Source organism: Hemitrygon akajei, chromosome 3 (assembly GCF_048418815.1).
Source record: "Hemitrygon akajei chromosome 3, sHemAka1.3, whole genome shotgun sequence".
Taxonomy (NCBI): Eukaryota; Metazoa; Chordata; class Chondrichthyes; order Myliobatiformes; family Dasyatidae; genus Hemitrygon; species Hemitrygon akajei.
Window position 1 is genome coordinate 162,210,312 of NC_133126.1, and position 21,810 is coordinate 162,232,121.

The following is a 21,810-nucleotide window of genomic DNA, read 5'->3' on the forward strand; positions in this document are numbered from 1 at the left end:
ATATAACCATTGTTGGTAGAATCTCAGGTAGTGACAAGAGGGCGTACAGGAGTGAGATATGCCAACTTGTGGAGTGATGCTGCAGCAACAACCTGGCACTCAATGTCAGTAAGACAAAAGAGCTGATTGTGGACTTCAGGAAGGGTAAGGAGAAGGAACACATACCAATCCTCATAGAGGGATCAGAAGTGGAGAGAATGAGCAGTTTCAAGTTCTTGGGTGTCAAGATCCCTGAGGACTCCTACCTGGTCCCAACCTATCGATGTAGTCATAAAGAAGGCAGGGCAGCAGCTATAATTCATCAGGAGTTTGAAGAGATTTGGTATGTCAACAAATACACGTAAGAACTTCTAAAGATATACCGTGGGGAGCATTCTGACAGGCTGCATCACTGTCTGGTATGGGGGTGGGGGGGGGGGGGGTGTCTATTGCACAGGACCAAAAGAAGCTGCAGAGGGTTGTAAATCTAGTCAGCTCCATCTTGGGTACTAGCCTACAAAGTACCAGGACATCTTCAGGAAGTGGTGTCTCAGAAAGGCAGCATCCATTATTAAGGACCTCCAGCACCCAGGGCATGCTCTTTTCTCACTGTTACCATCAGGCAGGAAGTACAGAAGCCTGAAGGCACAAACTCAGTGATTCAGGAACATCTTCTTCCCCTCTGCCATCCGATTCCTAAAAGGACATTGAACCCTTGGATACTAACTCACTGTTTTTAATATGCAGTATTTCTGTTTTTGCATGCTTTTTAAAAAAAATCTATTCAATATATGTATACTGTAATTGATTTACTTGTATAATTATTATTTTAATTTTATTTTTTTCTCTTCTATCTTATGTATTGCATTGAACTGTTGCTGCTAAGTGAACAAATTTCACATCACTTACCAGTAATAATAAACCTGATAGTATTCCTATGCTTATCTAAATCTTCCTACATATTCCCTTTAACTTTCAGAGGACCTATAGAACAGTGATCACTCAATTCTTAATTCTAAATTTTATCCATACAACCTCACTGGATGATCCCGTAAGAATATCCTCTCCAAATACTGCAGTGAAAGAACATATTGTGACATTTGAACATAGGGTTAAAATATGCTGACCGATGCCAACATTTCCTTAACAATGTATCAGCTACTAACAGTTCTGAAATCTGTGTAAACAGGCACCTCAATTATCACAATTATGCTCAGATGCTGAACACTGCATGGAGTCCAGTAAGGAAGCATTAACTAATTAAGTCCACCAGTAACTGTTATGGGGAATCTGCATCAGGCTAAACATGAGATGCATCTGGACAGCAAAGGCTGATTTGAGGAAGAATTGTTAAGTTTAAGGTAATTTATTAGTTTTAAGTAATTCAATTCAATGTAGTATTTTAAAGCTGTAAGCCTTTAAAATAGTTTAGTGATTTGGTTTCATGTTTAGTTTTTCCATTGAGATAAGAACATAAAAAATAGAAGCAGGAGTAGGCCATCTGGCCCATCGAGCCTGCTCCGCCATTCAATAGGATCATGGCTGATCTGGCCATGGACTCATCTCCACCTACCTGCCTTTTCCCCATAACCCTTAATTCCTTACTATGCAAATATCTATCCAACCTTGTCTTAAATATACTTACTGAGGGAACCTCTACTGCTTCATTGGGCAGAGAATTCCACAGATTCATCACCCTCTGGGAAAAGCAGTTCCTCTTCATCTCCATCATAAATTACTCCCCCAAATCTTGAGACTATGTCCCCTAGTCTCATTTATTAGTGGAAACAACTTTCCTGCCTCTATCTTATCTATCTCTTTCATAGTTTCATGTTTCTATAAGATCTCCTCTCATTCTTCTGAATTTTATCGAGTACAGTCCCAGACAACTCAATCTCTCCTCATTGAATTTTTGTTGAATGGCTTTGAATGACTGGTGCATTGAAACAGTCAGAAAAATTAATAGCTTTCAAAAGGGTGCACAAAAGGCAAGTTCAAAGTTTCTGTGCATGTCAGTATTAAGCAACAAACCACTCTGCAAAGACATGTTCACATTCAAAATATGCTAGTGGCAAATAAATCAGGGAAATGGGGGTACAAATAAGAATACCAGAGGGAAAGGAAGCATTGGAAAGTTGTGGAACTGACTGAAGTTACAAAATGTGTGAGGAGTAGAATCAGAACAGGAATTTTTTTTTTAAATATAGACAACATACTCTAAATTAAAGACTTCAGAGAATCAGAAGCCAGTGTGGAACATAACAGGATGAACTTGGGATTTCAGTAAGCAAGACAATGTGGTCAAGTTACGACCAGCAGAATACTGCGTGAACACTAGTCCATTTTGTAGGGAAGTGACAACAGTTAAATGCAGAACATTTCAAAACTCCCACATTACATGTACCTCAAACATGAAAAGTGTAGCCTTCTTCTGTGCTAAATTCCCTGTTGCACTGTAAACTGGGCCCCTCATGAAATCCAGCAGAAGAGTGCAAACTTGCACCAGCTTATTGGTACCTTCATTGAAAAATCTAAACTAGGCCACTGCAGATTTGGCAAAAGAACAGGATCTCCATTCGTTTAAATGGAGGACCAAGTGCAAGGGACAATACAGGATTAGATCACCTTCATCGTATTGGCTGCAATATTATTATTTCTTGCCTGCTTTCCCAAGGCAGCAGCAAGTGGGTACCTTTGTTACCCATATATTTCGGAGATGAATGTAGAGCCTGGGAGATGGCGTCTGCAGTGGACCTGTTTCAGAGGTAGGTGAATTGCAATGGGTCAAAACCAGCCTCTTGAAGTACTTCATTACATACAGGAGTGAAACAGATCAGCTGGTTGAGTGGTGTCATAATATCAACCTTACACTCAACATCAGTAAGACCAAGGAAATGACTGTGGACCTCCAGGAGAAATCAAGTGAACACAGAGCAGTCCTTATCACAGGATCAACAGTGGAAAAGGTGAACAGTTTCAAGTTCCTGTGTCAATGTCTCTGAATATCTATCCTAAGCCAAAAAGAAGTTATATTTCAATTGGAGTTTGATGAGACTCTGCATGTCTCTAAAGACACTTACAAATTTCTACAGATTTACTGTGGAGAGCATTCAAACTGGTTGTTTTATCATCTGGTGTGGAGAGGCCAACGCAGAAAGTTGCAAACTCAGGCAGCTCCATCATGGGCATTAGCCTCCCCAGCAGAGGACACCTTCAAAAAGTGATGCCTCAAAAAGGCAGCATCCATCATTAAGGACCCTCATCATCCTAGGCCTGCCCTCTCCTCATTGCTACCACTAAGGAGATGGTACAGGAGCCTCAAGACACACACTCAAAAATAGCTTCTTCCCCTCCATCATCAGATTTCTGAATGGACAATAAACCTATAAACTCTATCTCAGTACTTGTTTTGCTTTCTTTTTGCACTAATTTATTTTTATAATTTTATAAACATACTTATTGTAATTATTTTATTATGTATAGTAATGTACAGCTGCTGCAAAAACAACAAATTTCATGGCATATACCAGTGATATTAAACCTGATTGTGATTTTGACAGTTGTCACTATCAGGACCACCAGGCAGAAGTCATTAAGGCACATTACCTTTTATCTCTTTGCCACTGGGATGAATGTAGTCTTATATCAAATGAGAACCTCAGACTAGTGGTAGGGAAAGGTTAAAAATGTCTGTGACTACATTTTCTGTTTTTATTCCATGCTCTGATCATTTAAGATGACATCACTTGAATGTGAGGACATTTTACGCACTGCTCTCTATTCAACGCATTTATTATAATCATTTCACTCAAATCTAAATTCTTTGACTTTAAGAATTACTAACGTTCCCTTCAGGTCTGCTTTCAGGTCTGGTGATCTGCCGACCTCATGGAGCGACTTATCTTCCAACCGGACCCTCAGACTTGGAATAACCTTACCATAGAAGCTTAGGATGGCTCTGACCAGCTGCAGCACCCAAAAACAATTACTGACCAGTTCTAACAACCAACACTGGATCCAAGGCCTACAAACGTACTATCAGTCAAGCTATGAAATTCAACCTAGGTAAATGCATTTTCTGTACATAAATGAGCAGCGACAATAGATGGCTTGCTGCTGCTTGGAAAATCATCGCTAATGCAGCAAATGGCAGGCACTCCTACCAGTGCTTTGTAATAATCCTGGAAGGGTGGGTGAAGTTTTCAGCAGCAGATAGGCTGAAGCAAGAGCAGAGGCAGATGAAAGTGAAAGGATAAAAAGATCAACTTGCTACATCATTTTAATAGCAAGCACCCACAAACAACAATGCAAGAACAATTCTGTAATGCTGAACACTGCAGTAATATTAGATAAATTACCAGGAATTTATCTACTGTACATCAAAATAGTGCTACAGCACTTTTTTTCATCTTTATGAGCAAAAGAAACTTGGGTTACAGTGCACTGCCTAAGATGATATATCCAACAGTGCCCCGTCCCCTCAGTACTGCACAGTAATACCAGCCTGGACACTGTTCTCAAGTCTTCAGACAAAAACCTGTTGATTTCTGGCTCAGAAGTGAGAGAACTGCCAATGAATGAAGGTGGAAGAATATGGAGTCAGAAGATCAGTTCAGGATCAATTAGAAAGATGTTTCAGAACAGACGTATTTGCAAAAGGAAACAGTTTGTGATACAGAATGAAGACTTCCACTTTAATGGTTCCATTTGGAATAACAGTGATTGAACAAAGAGTGGAATATCAAGATGAGGGAGACAACTGACTCTTCAAAGGCAAGTGCAAGGGTGAAAGAAATGCAAATGGAAGAGATGAGTTAGGGGAAGAGTAAGGAATGATCTCCATGTTTGAATGGTGCAGCAAACTGGATGGGCCAAATGGCCTGATTCTGCTCCCATGTCTTCTGGTTTGGTGCATTTTAAGTTAACTGCACTAGAGCTAGAAGAGCAATCATACCTAAAGAGGGCTGACTGATTCGCTACTTCAGCAAACTGGGTCCCTAGCATAGTAGATGCAGGTCAAGCTGGACAATCTTCTATTCAAATACATTAATAAGTTAAAATATTGAAGCTCCCTTGAATTTGTATAATGAAAGAACATTCTCAACTAAATGTTTCACTACTTGAGAAACACAGAGGACATGAACTAACACAGAGACGATCTTCAGAGAGAGACACACACACATAGTATTTCACATCAACTGCAGATGTTGCCTGATTTGTTTCATTTTCTGTTTCATTTCAGATTTCAGGCAACTGCAGTATTTTGATTTTCTCAAATGAACTCTTGTAGCTGCCAAGTATTAGGCACCCTTGAAGTTTAAACATAAGCTTATGTACCTGACTGAGTTCCAACAGAGCAGGGCAAATTTAAAGCTCTTGATCATGCATTTTAATTGTCTTTAGTTTGTGTTGATCAGATTCACAGCGTGGGATTGATATGACCACAGGTGCCAATTCCCTTGTTCACAATGACATAAGATCCCTGAATGGGAGCAATTGTCAGTTTTGTCTCTGAAGACTGCTTTGGCTGAAGTCACATTGAACCAGTGTGACAAAGCACAAATTTTCAGCCAATTTAATGCCAAAAACATGAAGAAAAATGTCTGTGTGTTAAAAGGTGATCCACATCCAGACTCCTTCAGTGCAAAAGTCACAAGGCTTAGAAACAGATCTGGACATAGTAAACAGAACTTTTCCTCAGGAGGTTAACTGGAAGGAATTATGCATAATCTCCATTGTTAGGCAGCAACATTCAACCATTCAATAATGCTCTCAACTAAAATGTTAACTTTGGGTTCAAATGTAACATTTTAAAAAAGGTCATTAGTGGGCTAAGCTTGTAATTGATGGTAATAAATAAGTTCAAAGAGTGGAAAATCTTGTATCATTGGAGTCAGTGTAAGGCATTCCCAAAATTCAATTAGGTAAAGAATTTAATGGTATAATTCCAGTGCTGACCAAGCTGGGATGTTAGAGTTAATGGCACTTCCATACAGCTAAACTTCTATCGTTTCAGATGAAGGATGAGAGGTTGGGTACAGCCATAGAAATACTGTAGTTGCTGTGGTGTAGTATTTGCTATTTGCAGAATGCAATAACAATGGAGGTAATAAATATGTAAGATATCTTGAATGAATCTGAACATTTTGGGTGCCAAAACTACATTGATTAATATAGTTGAAAAGAATAGGACATTCTTCATAGTACCTTGTGAACGTTAAAGTGAGATGACCAATTGCTTTGACATTGAATACCCAACTTCTGATCTGCTTGACATATATAAGAAGTTCCAATTTCTGGTTGATAGTGATCCTCAGGAAGATAATTGTCCAAAATTCAGAGATAGTAATACTATCAAGCTTCATGCCAAAATGGTTACACTCTCTCCTGCTAGGGACTGGTCATTGCCTTGGAGTTGTGCAATTTGAGTGCTGCATGACGGATATTGCTGTAATTCATAATGCAGTTTAGCTCTCGCTATGTGCATACACAAACTGATTAATTATCTCTGAAATTGAAAATGTAGTGGAAATACAATTTCAGTGAACATTTTTGATTTCATGATAGAGGGAAGATTATTGATAGAACAGCGAGCATTGGATAGTGCCTTGACAAAAGTTGTGGCTTTCTACTTGGTTCATTGTCAGTATTTTTAGACAACATCAACTTAAAAGTATAGAGCAATTTTAGCTGAGTAAAATGTCCAATCTGGAATAACAAAATCTGACAACAAGGCAAAGATGATTGTCAGTAAAATAACTCAAAAGTTTGCCAGAATAATAGCACCGAAGGCAGACGCTTCAGGGTCAGGAAAATACAGGGTACATGTTAATGACCCTGAATGCAATCAGTAACTTCAAAGGGTAAAGTTGGGGGGATAATATTTAAGAATCATGGTTTATAGGATTAGGAGCCCAACTGAAAAGTGTAAAATTGGAAAATCGATTTCCCATAGTTCCTATAAAGTTAATTGCACAAAAGCAACAGCTTATATTGGATCACAATTCTGACTGACTCAGCAAGTACAAAAGTTACCAAAAACCTTATCTGGGGAACACACTTTGTGGCAAATAAATGAATACAGAAAATTCCAGTATTTAAAGGTGTTTTGTGATCATATGGTCTCACTTGAAGGCAATTTTAAAGTTGCAGATTTACAAAGGAAGCAGAGAGTTATACGGCTATGTTTCTTATTCATATCTATTCCAATGTAAAAGTTCAAGCTAAAGTTGGTTAGAGCATAACAGTTTGCACAATGCTTTACAACACCATCATATTCCAGCCACTGTCTGCAAGGAGTTGGTACTGTGACTGTGACTGCACAAGTTTCTCCAAATGTTCCAGTTTTCACCCACATACAAAAGACACACAGCTAGGATCAGCGTTAGTTAGTTGTGGGCATGCTACGTTAGGGCCACAAGTGTAGTGAAAATCCTCAGACGGCTCATCATTGACACAAAAATGACACATTCCACTAGATGCTTCAATGTCTCGATGTACATGTGGCAAATTTCATTTGGCTGACAGATACAGTCTATTATAATATGCTGAAGAAATTTGTCACTATTGGTAATAAAATGTCATCTAATAAAACTAATTTCACAGAAAAATATCAGGAGTGTCCATATATGAACAAGTAAATATCAGAATCAAAACAGAGGTAAAGCAGATTTAAATCTATCTCAAAATGCTTCAACTTAGAGATGTTAATTTGCAGTTTAGTACACACAAATAAAAAAATTTTCTACCAATTGATTCAACAAAGTGTTGTGCTTACCGATATTTCCCCTTTAAGAGAAATTCAATACAAATGACTTCTGAACACAGGCCATTATTCCTATTAGTATGAAGTTCCAATACCTTAATGAAGCCCAGAATACATGCATTTTAAGCACATTTTACAAGCTCAGCAAAGAAACAAAGCAAAACACTGTTGAAGAAATTTATATGTAAGCCAAAAAAAGCAATAACTTTCCACAGTTCACTTTAGCTTCTGGCAATAGTTCTTTCCCGTAAAAGTTCGATTTTAAATCTGTCATATTAAATATCAATTTATGGAAGTTCCCAAGGGTACTCATATAGTGGGAACTTCCTTTTGGTGGTCTGCTCAAAATTACAGTAGCATTTGTTTATTATTTATTGGTATCAATAAGTTATTACACTTGATAGACTTGGCCTCATACAAACTTTTAATTCATTTGTTGGGAACAATTTCACGAGCTATAGCCCTGTTGCAGAGCTTTGACCCGAAACATCAATTCCTTCCCTCCCCCAGATGTTGTTGAACCCATTGAGTTCCTCCAGTTTGTTTTTTTGCTCCAGACTCCAGCATCTGCAGTCTCTTGTGTTTCCACTTCGCTGTTTGTATCTTGATGGATGTGGATAATTTACTAAGCATGGCTGGACAACAACTTGCACTTACAAAATAGTCAAAATATTATTCTGCACAATATCTAACACTTCTGGGTGCAAACTTAATTTTTGGATTAATTGCAGGTCAGTTAACTTGTTAAAATAATAATGTCAAACACTGAGCTTTCCTGTACACTGCATTATTTATTAATTTTATTACAATTATGATGAAAATTGCAGCCATGAAAAGCCATGTTGAACAGGAACTAATATGGCTGCACACTCGGCTTTGGAAGAAATGCTTAAAGTATTCCAATGCTATTGCAGTCTAACCCCTGAAGAATCTCTGGAGCATTGAGTTATCAATTTAAAAGCGTGTCTTTAGCATATCAGGTGAAGTATCACTAGTTCATTCTCAGAATCACTACTAGCTAGCTGAAAATGGTAAACATTTTGAGATTCTGCAGATGCTGGAAATCCAGAGCAACACATTCAAAATGCTGGAGGAACTCAGCAGGTTAGGCAGCATCTATGAAAATTAATAAACGGTCACTGTTTCAGGCTGAGACACTTCATCAGACCTGGAAAGAGGGAGGGGGGAGAGAGAGAAGCTAGAATACAAAGTTGTGGGAGTGGAAGAGTACAAGCTAGAAGATCATAGGTGAAGCCAAGTGCGTATGGGGAGATGCGATGAAGTAAGGAGCTGGGAGGCTTTAGGGGGAAAAGATAAAGGGCTGGAGAAGAAGGAACCTGATAGAACTGGAAAGTAGACCATGGGAGAAAGGGAAGGAGGAGGGGTGATGCAGGGGAAGGGGGTGATAGACAGGTGAGGAGAAGAGAAGGGGAAGGGGGCCAGAATAGAGAATAGAAAAAGAGAGAAGGGGGAGAAATTGCAGGAAGTTAGAGAAATTGACTTTCATGCCATCAGATTGGAGGCTACCCAGATGGAATATGAGGAGTTTCTCCTCCAACCCAAGAGTGGTCTCACCTTGGCAGGATCTTCAATAGAATCCTACCACCAAACACATTTCTCCCACTCCACACACCACATTCTCCACTTTATGCAGGAATCATTCCCTCCATTCGCCCCTCACCACTATTTTCTCTCCTTGCACTTAAACCTGCAAATGCAGGAAGAGCTATACCTGCTTATTCACCTCCTCCTTTACCTCCAGTTATGGCCCCAAACAGTCCTTTCAGGTGAGGCAATACTTCACTTGTGAATCTGTTGAGGTTGTCTACTGCATGCTCCCCATGCGGCCTCCTCTACATTGGTGAGACTCCCCACTCTGGCCCCCCCTTACCTTTTCTCTTTACCTCATCTGCCTATCACCTCCTCCTTGTGCCCCTCATTCTTCCCTTTTGTCCATGGTCAGCTCTCCTTTTCTATCAGATTCTTCCTTCCCCAACAATTTACCTTTTCCACCTATCACCTCCCAGCTTCTTACTTCACGCCTCCCCCACCCACCTGGCTTTACCTATCACCTTCCACAGCCTGTCCTCCTTCCCCTCCCCCCCACCTTCTTATTTTTGCCCCTTCCCCCTTCCTTTCCAGGGTTTTGGCCCACAACGTCGACTACTTATTCATTTCCATACTAGTTGAGTTCTTTCAGCATTTGGTGTGTGTACCTCAAAATGGTAGAGCCCACGAAGAGAAACTCTAATGTGTAACCAATCCCTTAATTCCCATTAATTGTCAAGGTGATCAATAAAGGCCATTTGAAGGGTTCACAGTGCAAGCTCCCATTTCCCCATCATCATAATTTAGTTTTTTTATATTTTGGCAAGGTACCAGTAAGGATGAAAGCAAATGGATGATGATAATTCGAAATGTAATAGCTAAGTATTGGGAGTGTTCACTTAGTGATCCTCATTTCTCTTGCTTAAAGTCACTTGGGGTAGGATGTTCTGCTTTGTACTACAGTAAGGAATGATGAGGTTTTAAGGTATAGAAGATAAAGTGACAAATCTAAACAATCAGCAAAGACAGATAACTAGAGCAATGGTCCAGTTTGACTGTGTTTACACAGTCTTGCCTGAAAAGATTATCAGATGTTCGTTCATTGACTGTACTTATAGTAACACAGTGGTTCTTTGTATGGTCTACAGCTATGCACAGGCTCCTGGCTAAAGTTATGAAGCATCTCTGGGACAGGAAGTTAGACAGTTTTCTCTCATGATCCAGTTAGATGTCCTATTTGGAATAAAGGTGAAAGAGAACGTTGGCAGAGGATAGAGATCACAGAACAGCAGCAAAGCATGCTTGTGGTTGTAAAGCAATTGTTAGTTGAAGAAAGCCTTTTTGACGGCTGAAGATTGCATGTAGTTATGTATTCTCCCTCATGGCATGCATTAAGTAAATTTCTCCAGTAACATTTCAACAGAATATTTCTAAATAAAGCAGAAACAATTTAAAGTATCCACTTCAAGATCTTTCAATACTTCAATGACCTAAAATGCTACCAGTGGATACAAACCACATTTCACAAGTTTCTTCTTATTCCAATGGAGCATTAGCCAATTATCTTAAAATTTAACACTTAAATAAAATGAGATAGAGAATAAAATGATTTAGAATAAAATATAATTTTATTCTTAAGAACTTGAATAATAGGCACTTAAATTTCATTGAACATAGAATTTGTAATGAACATTGAATTTATACATGGCTTGCAGATGTCCGTTATCTATTATAGTAATAAAGGAAACAAGTTAACTGTTCTACTCCACCCAATAACATTTCTCTGTGATTCCGGTATCAAAGATCATAGCCTTGCCACTCTATCTCATTTGTCACTTTCAGGATAAAGGTCTGAACTCAGTCCTATTTTAAATCACATCGCAACACTGACAAAGCAATTTCCCTTTCCTGGGTTTTGTTTCTCTGAAAGATTTTTCATACAAGCTCCACACCCAAATACTCATTTGTTTATTGTAGAATGTTGTCAAATTTGTTACACCCATGGAAATAGATTGCAAAAGTCTACAAATTATGATGAACGTTCACAGAACACTTCATTTCCCAAATAAAACTTAATTCAATCTAGCTCATAACTGTTCACTATCTTCCAATACTAATTTATCCACCCTTCCTGTTCAGAGTCCAAAATGTTCAACTCTTATCAATATAGATATGTAGATATTGAATCACAAACAAGAAAAAATCTGTAGATGTTGGAAATCTGAGCAACACACACAAAATGCTGGACAAACTCAACAGGTCAGGCAGCATCTAGGAAAAGAGTACAGTCGATATTTCAGCCCGAAATGTCGACTGTACTCTTTTCCTAGATGTTGCCTGGCCTGCTGAGTCCCTCCAGCATTTTGTGTGTGTTGATGTAGATATTGACTGGAGTTGATGCACAACTTACTAAAATTACTATTAAGTGCACAACTTCTAAAACATTCTCACAAACTATTCAAAAATCTCATAAAACAATCAATAAGAAAACCATTCTCAGAATAAATCTTCTTAGGCAGCTCCTCAGGATCAAGGATAGCTTGCCTTCCAATTCAGTTACAATAGTTCCAAGTTGACTGATAAAGTCAACACGGGAAACACTGACTCTTTCACAAAGAAGAAAAGAAGTGCCTGATATGAAGTACACTAGCATTTTGCGAGGTGGCACACTCATAGCTCTCCTGTATACCTCCAACACATGGACTCAAGGTTCTCAAAATCATCTGAATGCCGCTTCTTCATTTCATGTAATCATAGGCCAGGGATTCCCAAGACTCAGGGGGAAAATTCCCTTATGTTAAATACAACTCCTAGCAAGTCCTTTTATCTTATATTATGCCTGCCTGGCAATTTGCTTCACTGAAAATGCCCATTTTAGGAGCCTGTTGCAAGTGATATAGCTTGATCAACAGAGCAGAGCTTCCAGTAGGATGGCGGGACGTTCAGACACAGTAGTCCCTCCGGATCCATCCACAGTGCATTTGTTCATTTCGGTCTCGGCCCGAAACATCGACTGTACTCTTTTCCATAGATGCTGCCTAGACTGCTGAGTTCCTCCAGCATTTTGTGTGTGTTGCTTGGAATTCCAGCATCTGCAGATTTTCCTTTGTTCATTTTGTGTGTCTTTTTTACAATCGCAAGTCACTGCTGAACTCTAAGAAAATCAAGTACAGGTTGAGTATCCCTCATCCAAAATGCTTGGAGCCTGAAGTGTTTTGGATTTTGGAGTATATAATGAGATAGCTTGGGATGCCATCAATTCCAACTCTGAATTTATGTACTATTGGTAAGGAGTTTTTGTCCTTACCTCCAACACTTGTTCATTACACATATGACCTTAACAGCAAAAAATATTACATAACATAAATATAATGACAATATAATGTGTGCAGGGTAACAAAAAGCAGTACAGCAGCATCGGGAGAATACCTGAATCTGCTGCTGAACAGTTGGATTTCAGTCTTCACCTACAATGCCATGATTTGATTAGAAGATTGTATTTATATTTTACTCTTTTCTTTTAGGCTTTATGTAAGGTATAAAAACAATCAGCATTGTAGACTTGTTCTGGTGTTAAGATTTTCATTAGTGACACTTTAAAAATTTAATGCCATTATGAATGATATAAAAACCATCAGCTTCATAGACTTGTTCTGGTGCTAGATTTTCGTGATCACCAGATGCTTTAAAAATTTAATGTTGTGCCTTTTCTTAAATTTCTCCAAGCAGCCTACTGAAAATTTACAATTACCTTCAAATTTCAGTTCATCATGATAGATCTTTGCTTGTTTCAATGATCATCATACTGTTAAACAGCACACCTTCATTCAGACGCTGACGATCCACAATTGACATCTTCGTTTTTCACTTTATACATTGTTTTTCATTTTCCATTCACTTCTGTTCATTTCACATGTAAGATTACCTCTCAGAACTCTTTGTGGTGCTCAGAAACCTGCACGTCACCTTCTGGAATTCTCCCTTTGTAACATGATATCAGTGCTCAAAATCAAAAAAAAAATCAGATTGTGGAGGTTTCGGATTTTGGAATTTCAGATTCGGGGGTACTCAACCTGCAGTGCAGGTCAATCGCACCCATGAGTTGCTCGATAGCATTGGAGCTAAACTTAATGCATACTGTCGTTGCGCTGCCTAAACTTGTTGTATACCACTGTGCCAAGGTGAACAGTCCAACAATCGATGCTATGATTGCCTTGGACGTTTTTATTGGGACCGCAAGAACCTGCTGGACATTGGTACGATAGAATACTACACATCTGGTTCACTGGTTTATTGGCGAGACTGACAGCGGGGGAGTAGCGTTGCTTCGTTTATGGCAAGGACAAGGCCTAAGCCTAGGCCATTAGGTCACCTGTCGCAGCCGTCATGAGAGATGCAAAGGCAGTTTGGGAGAACCTCTGTAGGATGCACTGGAATCCGTATTGGTTGGAGGCTGACTCCTCCCATCAGTGCTGCCCTCACTCGATGCAGCCCGCCAATGTTCACTCAGTGGAAGAACAAGCTAGATCAGGACAACATCCCATAAGTCTACAGTCATGCCACACAGGAACTTGGACTATTTTTTTTTCTTTCTGACTGAATGGCTTTCTGAAATCATAACTATATGTCTAATTGTGCTATATGCCATTAGTGATGCACTTTGCACCTTGACCTGGAAGAGCGCAGTTTTGTTTGTCTATATTCATGTATGATTGAAGATAACTGGACTTGAACTTAAACTTCTACAAGTAGGGCCTCAATGATGGGGTTGTTAGCTTTGGAAAGGACATTCATGTTAGCTCACTTACCTTTGCATTGAATGTTTTTAAGAGTATTTTGCAGAGACAGCATTGATAATATCTTTTCAGTGGCCTGTGGTCACTGCTCTAAGTTTTCCAGGACACTGTAGGTCAATGCTGCCTAGTACACTATGAACTTTGAGATCCTGAATTACAAATGTACTTTTGCTGGCACTTTGAAAACAATGATTAATTTCATTATTGAAGTTTGCCTCGTGCTCCATTCCTCGTACAACGCTGTAAAGCGGGGACAAGTTGATAGATAGTCTTTGTTATGCAAATGTTGTGTACGTATGCTACTCATACACTTGTGAACAAGTCGATGAAGGCCTGGAGCATGGCCTCCATACTTACACACTAATATCAATATCGTACAGCAGCTGGACTAACAAGGTCGGAATAACCTTGGTGGCAGAGTGTAGCTGCCAAAAATTTAAGTTTCCCATTAGTTCTTAGGCTTAGTTCCAGTCCCATAAGAAGGCTGTTGGAGGAGAGGTGCACAACAGAGCTAGAAAGATTGAAAAAGTGTTCATGCAATGATGCAGCCTTACTTGTTGCCAGATTTCACTAACATTATGTGTTGTAGATTCATATTTAAGCCCATGACTTGCACGTCATCATGAACAAATGTAAAGTGAAGTTTCATATTCTCCAAAACATTTCAGTCAATTATAATTTTACACTAACACATCCAAAAATGCACTTTCAATTAACTGTGACAGTCTTTCGTGTAGTACAATCATATGCCACCTACCTAATCAGACACCTGCACAAATAGTCTACACAAACACTTACCCAAAGTTAATTATTCTATTAATAAAAATATACGTGACCAAAAGATGCATAAGCCAAAGGGTATCATGCGGAGGAATAAAGCAAATATGAAAAACAAAGTTAAAATTGTAATCACTAATTACCATTATTATTTAGTGCTAATTTCACAGGAGTAAACTTTGAAAACTTTCAACATAAAGCAGACATTAATTGACAATATATTTTGCATATCAATACATCACCACGCATGATGTTTAATGGAGAAGGTGTAAGGTGTTTAATGCAAAAGGAAGTTTCTTGCGGCACAGTACTTGAAATGCTTTTTAAACTTATGCAGTGGAATAATCACAAAAGATCAATATCAAACAATAATTTAAAAAACAAATGAAATATTCTGTACAAAAAACAGAATACTTAATGGTTGTGTATAATATTTGCCCAGAACCTATAGCTTTAATAATATTTCTGCCCCCTGCTGTACAAATTTGTTATCTATATCTTAAAGTGTCAAACAGATTCCGTGATCAAATTAGAGAGAAAACAAAACTTGTCACTCTGAAACTGAGCAAATAGCCAAATTTGGTGAATACACAAAACCTTTCAGGCAACTTATGTAAATCCATTTACATTATTTATGGCGAACTAAACAAAATGGCAATTCATTGAATTCAGTTTTTATAGAAACACTGCAACTTTCAGAATCAGGATTAGGTTTATTATCACTGGCGTATGTCGTGAAATATGATGTTTTGTGGCAGCAGTGTGCAATACAGAATAATAATGGAAAATCCCTATACATTACAATACTGTGCAAAAGTCTCAGGCACATATTGTATATATAGCTAGGGTACCTAAGACTTTTGAACAGTATTGTATTTGTCAATGTAGTGCAGAGAGTGAGTTTGTAAATCTGGCGGGAGCAAAGGATACTGAGAATAGCAAGGATAGAGTGCCACAAGAGGGGTGTGGGACAATGGCACAGAAGATGTGCCGGGGCAGAGAGTGGAGCAGGTGCAGACACACCCAGCCCTGAGACACAAGGCAAGGTAATTTGATTCCAATCAACTAGCTCATTGTTCACTGCAGAACGTGTCCCAGGTGCTTCACATTCCCTTCCCTTTTCCCCCCCAAACACGATTCCCCTCTCCCCCTTCCTATTCTCATTTATTTATGATCCACAGTGACTGTGGTCTCCCAGTGAGGAAGTCAAAGATCCAGTTGCAGAGGGAGGAACTGAGGCCTTGAGGGTATGATTGTGTTGAACACTGAGTTGTAATCAATAAACAGCAGCCTAACGCAAGTATTGCTATATTCCAGGCGATGCAAGGCCAAGTGGAGAGCCAATGAGATTTTAATAGATATCTCAATTGAGCCAATTATTACAATAATTTAATTTACAAAAACAATTTAACTGTACTTTTGCTAATCCTTGTACTATAATTTACACTGTGCATTTTAAAAGAATCAGGCAATTCAAGGAAGCCTCATGGTAGCAATGATTTAATTAAGTTTTAGTTCAGAAATTGATTAACACTCAAAATGTAAGATCTGCTTCAAAAGTTTCAAATTTTGGTACCTTAAGTAGTCCAGTATTCTAACATATGTCAGGCTGAGGAGGATAAAAAAGGATCAGCCATGATTGAATGGCAGAGCAGACCTCGATGGACCGAATGGCCTAATTCTACTCTTATGTCTTATAGTCTTATGGTATTATATCATACTGTATAATATCCATAAAAACATTCTGGGTAATACAGATATTCTCTGAAATTTAATTTTCAACAGAATAAATGATGAACTCAAAACAAAAAAAAGTTGGAAATGCTCAGATCTCAAGCAGTGTCTGTGGAGAAAGAAACAGATTTGAAATTTAAGATCCATCATCTAATAAAACTGTTTCCTTCTCCACAAATCCTAATTAATTTTCGGAGTGTCACCTGAATTTTCTGCTTTTAATTCCAATTGCTAAACATTTGCAGTATTTTTTTTGAACAGACAGAACTGATTGAAAGTGCAAACAACAAATTATGTTATAACCTTACTAATGTATGCAAGTAGGAACTTGTGTGAAGCAAATTCAATAATTCATTCAGCCAAGTTGTTCACCCTAGCAGTATGTTTATAGTGAGAATTAACTGGCCCTGGGGTGGTACTCTAGATAATCTTGAATTACAATTGCAATACCATGAACAGTAAAATCCTGACAATCCACTATCCAATCCAAGTTCAGCATTTGGTTCACCAGACCCTTGCTTCCCTGTAAATTCACCAGAGCCTTTTGAAGTCTCTGGGGCCCTTTTCCAAAACTTCTTTTAACTCACAAGGGCCCTGCTCCCACAACTTGTTTTTTTAAACTCACCTTGGGTCCGTTCTACTCTTCTTCTAACACATTGGAGTTTCAGTCCCTACTTCTTTTAAATCCACCATGCCTTGATTTCTCTACTCCCTTTAAACTGTGCTAGTTCACTGGAAATACTTTATACTACCATACAACATCTAAAATAGTAAATCAAAAGCTGGTTGGAATATCGATAAGAAAGCCTAAATATAAAAATCCTAAATTGGTCCACCACCAGTTATCCTAGGGTGACGAATTAACAGAATTTTACTGTACTTAGCAACAAACATAGTATTCAAAGATGTTTCCAAAGTAGATTATTAAAGAGAATTTGACAAGGCACATCAAAACAATTTGGACAGCTGGATGACAATAGACAATAGGTGCAGAAGTAGACCATTCGGTCCTTCGAGCCTGTACCGCCATTTTGAGATCATGGCTGATCATCTACTATCAATACCCGGTTCCTGCCTTGTCCCCATATCCCTTGATTCCCCTATCCATAAGATACCTATCTAACTCCTTCTTGAAAGCATCCAGAGAATTGAGCTCCACTACCTTCCGAGGCAGTGCATTCCAGACCCCCACAACTCTCTGGGAGAAGTTTTTCCTTAACTCTGTCCCAAATGACCTACCCCTTATTCTCAAACCATGCCCTCTGATACTGGACTCTCCCAGCATCTGGAACATATTTCCTGCCTCTATCTTGTCCAATCCCTTAATAATCTTATATGTTTCAATCAGATCCCCTTTCAATCTCCTTAATTCCAGTGTGTACAAGCCCAGTCTCTCTAACCTCTCTGCGTAAGACAGTCCAGACATCCCAGGAATTAACCTCGTGAATCTATGCTGCACTTCCTCTTAACCCTGAAGACCAAAACTGTACACAATACTCCAGGTGTGGTCTCACCAGGGCTCTGTACAAATGCAAGAGGATTTCCTTGATCTTGTACTCAATTCCCTTTGTAATAAAGGCCAACATTCCATTAGCCTTCTGCACTGCCTGCTGCACTTGCTCATTCACCTTCAGTGACTGATGAACAAGGACTCCTAGATCTCTTTGTATTTCTCCCTTACCTAACTCTACACCGTTCAGATAATAATCTGCCTTCCTGTTCTTACTCCCAAAGTGGTAACCTCACACTTATTCACATTAAACGTCATCTGCCAAGTATCTGCCCACTCACCCAGCCTATCCAAGTCACCCTGAGTTCTCCTAACATCCTCATCACATGTCACACTGCCACCCAGCTTAGTATCATCAGCAAATTGCTAGATTTATGGAGCATATTACAAGTAAAGAGATAAGAAGAGGCAGAGAGGTTTGAGAAGGATACTCCAGCATAAACAGTTTCAGTTAGTTCCAGCTTTTAATGAAGATCAAAATTGAAACAAATTTCATGCTAAAGAATTAGTAAATATGAAAAATAAATCTCATATTTTTCATATTTACTAATTCTTTAGCATGAAATTTGTTTCAATTTTGATCTTATAGCACCAATGTGTAAGATACTAATCATGTGCTATGAAAATTCAATCCCAACCAGCAAATGTAAATGGTTTACTTGCAAAAACTTCAAATGTACATTTAGAACTCTGTAAATAATGTTTCTATATTTTGTGGTGGAGCGGAGGAGATGGCTGAAGGGGAAAGAAGAGAAAAGCATAGTTTTTTTTATTCCAGATCGAAAACTTACTTTCCACTGTTCCCTGGGCAGGATTTTTACCACCACAACATCACCATTCAAAGCTCTATTTCGAGAAATGACGCCATCGATAAAAATATCTCGAGCTCCATCCTGAAAGAAAATATTGGAATAATGTTAAAAACATATGATACCTAGATAAGGTCAAATAGCATGAGATTATTTGCCCTGAATGTGATGCTCCTCATTCCAAGATTTGAAATTCAACATAGAAATAGGATATTTAGGAACACAATGAGATCATGGAGAAAATGACTCAAGGCCTCACGAACTAAGTTACACACCATACATACAGTTAACCTTTCCAATCTCATTGGGTAATTCTGTCAACATCTGTTTTAAACCTTTTTCTAAATCAATATTAGTGGCATTCCATTAAACCAAAGTTACAGTGGAATCAAGAAAATGCAAATGAATAGCACACTAGCCATTAAGTGTAACTGAGCAATCTACCTCGTTTTCTTGATCACTGCAATTAAACAGAAAATATGCTAAGTTCATGCCAAAATAAAGGAAGCCTAGAGTCCAAAGAGCTTATACTCTCATCATCTCTTCCTACCACCAAAGAAGACATGAAACTTGTAACAGGTTAGTCTGTTGATTCTAAAAAAAAACACAGAAAATTGTGGAAATGGGTTGGAAGTCAGCCAACAAAACCGAATAGAACTAGAGTTAACATTAGAAGTACATGGCCGCACATTCGAATATGTTTTAAGTTACATGGAAGAAATGAAGGGGAGAGAAGAGGAAAGGCTGTGATAGGGTGGAAAAGAAGGAAGAATGAAGACAGAAAGTGCTGATGCCAGCTGAGAGGATGGTGAAGGCTTGTTAATCACAGCCATCCTACCTGCTACAAATGGAAACAGAAGGAAAGTGATGAAGTCGGAGAGGAAAGAAAGTAAAACAAAAGTATGCCGCAACTGAGAAAAACATGGAACACTACAATTATTAGAAGGACGAAATAAGAGAGAAATACGCAGTATTTCAGGTAGTATTTGAGGACAAAGAAACTCTGATTTAACATTTAAATATAAGAACTTTCATCAGGACTAGAAAGGGTGATTATCTGAAATTGCTAAATTGAATGTTGAATCCTGACAGGTATATTGTGTCAAGTTCTGAAAATAAGACCAGAAACCATAAGAGATTGCAGCAGAATTAGGCCATTCAGCCCACTGAGTCTGCTCCACCATTCCATTATTTCTGATTTATTATCCCTCTAAACGCTATTCTCTTGCCTTCTCTCCATAAACTTTGATGCCCTGATTAAATTAGAATCTATCAACCGCCACCTTAGATATGCCCAATGCCTTGTCTGCAACGCCATCTGTGGGGGTGAATTCCACAGATTCACCACCCTCTAGCTAAAGGAATTTTTCCTCACCTCTGTTCTAAATGGATGTCCCTCTACTCTGAGTGTGTCCTCTGGTCCTAGATAACCCACTACAGGAAACATCCTCTCTACATCCAGTCTATCTAGGCCTTTCACATCCACCCTATCTAGGCCTTTCAATATTCAATAGGTTTCAATGAGATTCCCACTTCATTCTTCTAAACTCCAGCAAGTCCATGCCCAGACCCATCAAAATGCTTCTTTTATGTTAATTCTTTCATTCCAGGGATTATTCTCATGAACCTCGTCTGGACCCACTCTAATTTCAGCACATCTTTAGTTTGGATAAGGAGACTAAAACTGCTCACAATATTCCAAGCGTGGTCTGACCAATTTCTTACAAAGCCTCTGTATTAAATCCTTGCTTTTGTATTCTAGTCTGCTCAAAAATGAATGCTAACATTGCAATTTCCTTCATTACCACTGACTCAATCCGCAAGTTAACTCTTACCGAGAATTCTGCACAGGACTCGCAAGTCCCTTTGCACCTATGATTTTTTAATTTTTTACCATTTAGAAAATAATTCACGCTTTTATTCCTTCTATAAAAGTGCATGACCATGCATTTCCCAATGCTATATTCTATCTGCCACTTCTTTGTCCATTCTCCCAATCTATCTAGGTCCTTTTGCAGACACTGTGCTTCCTTAACACAACCTTCCTTATCTTCGTATTGTTTGCAAACCTGGCCACAAAGCCATCAATTCCTTCATCCAAATTATTGACATAATGTGAAAAGAAACAATCCCAACACCAACACCTGCGGAACAAGACTTGTCACCGCCAGCTATGTTTCCAGTCACTAAAGTCAGGCTAATTGGCCTCTAATTTCCTTTCATCTGTCTCCTTCCCTCCTCAAAGAGTGGAATGATACTTGCAATTTTCCAGTCCTCCAGAACCATTCCAGAATCTATTGATTCTTGAAAGATTATTACGAATGTATCCATATTCTCTTCAGCTACCTCTTTCAGAGCCCTGGGGTGAAGTCCATCTGGTCCAAGTGACTTATCTGCCTTCAGACTTTTCAGCCTCCAAGTACCTTTTTCTTTGTAGAAGCAACAACACTCACTTCTAACCCCTGACACTCGCATTTCTGGCATTCTGCTGGTGTCTTTGACGGTGAAGACTGACTCAAAATACTAATGAAATTCATCTTCCATTCCTTTTTCTCCCATTACTACCTCACCAGCATCATTTTCCAGCAGTCCGATATCAACTCTTGTCTCCATGTTACTCTTCATATATATGCTACCTTTTATATTATTGACTAGCTTACCTTCATATTTCATCTTTTCACTCTTCATGGCTTTTTAGCTGCCTTCTGTTGGTTTTTAAAAGCTTTGTAATTCTCTACTTTCCTACTAATTTTTGCTATATTATCTGCCTTATTTTTTGCTTTTATGCCATCTTTGACTTCCTTTGTCAGCCAGGGTTGCTTCATTCTCACTTTAGAACAGGGGTCTAACCTTTTTTTTAACGCCATGGAGCCTTATATTTAACTGAGGGGT

The 21,810-nt window shown here is 38.7% G+C and overlaps 1 protein-coding gene across 2 annotated transcripts in view; it reads right to left on the reverse strand.

The window, feature by feature from the left end:
• dis3l2 (DIS3 like 3'-5' exoribonuclease 2) overlaps nt 1-21,810 on the reverse strand; it is a 307,005-nt gene that overhangs the window by 229,253 nt on the left and 55,942 nt on the right. For both annotated transcript variants that reach the window (XM_073041187.1, XM_073041186.1), the window contains exon 5: nt 18,901-19,002. In XM_073041187.1, the coding sequence (XP_072897288.1) occupies nt 18,901-19,002 (102 nt within the window). The remainder of the gene's footprint in view (nt 1-18,900; nt 19,003-21,810) is intronic.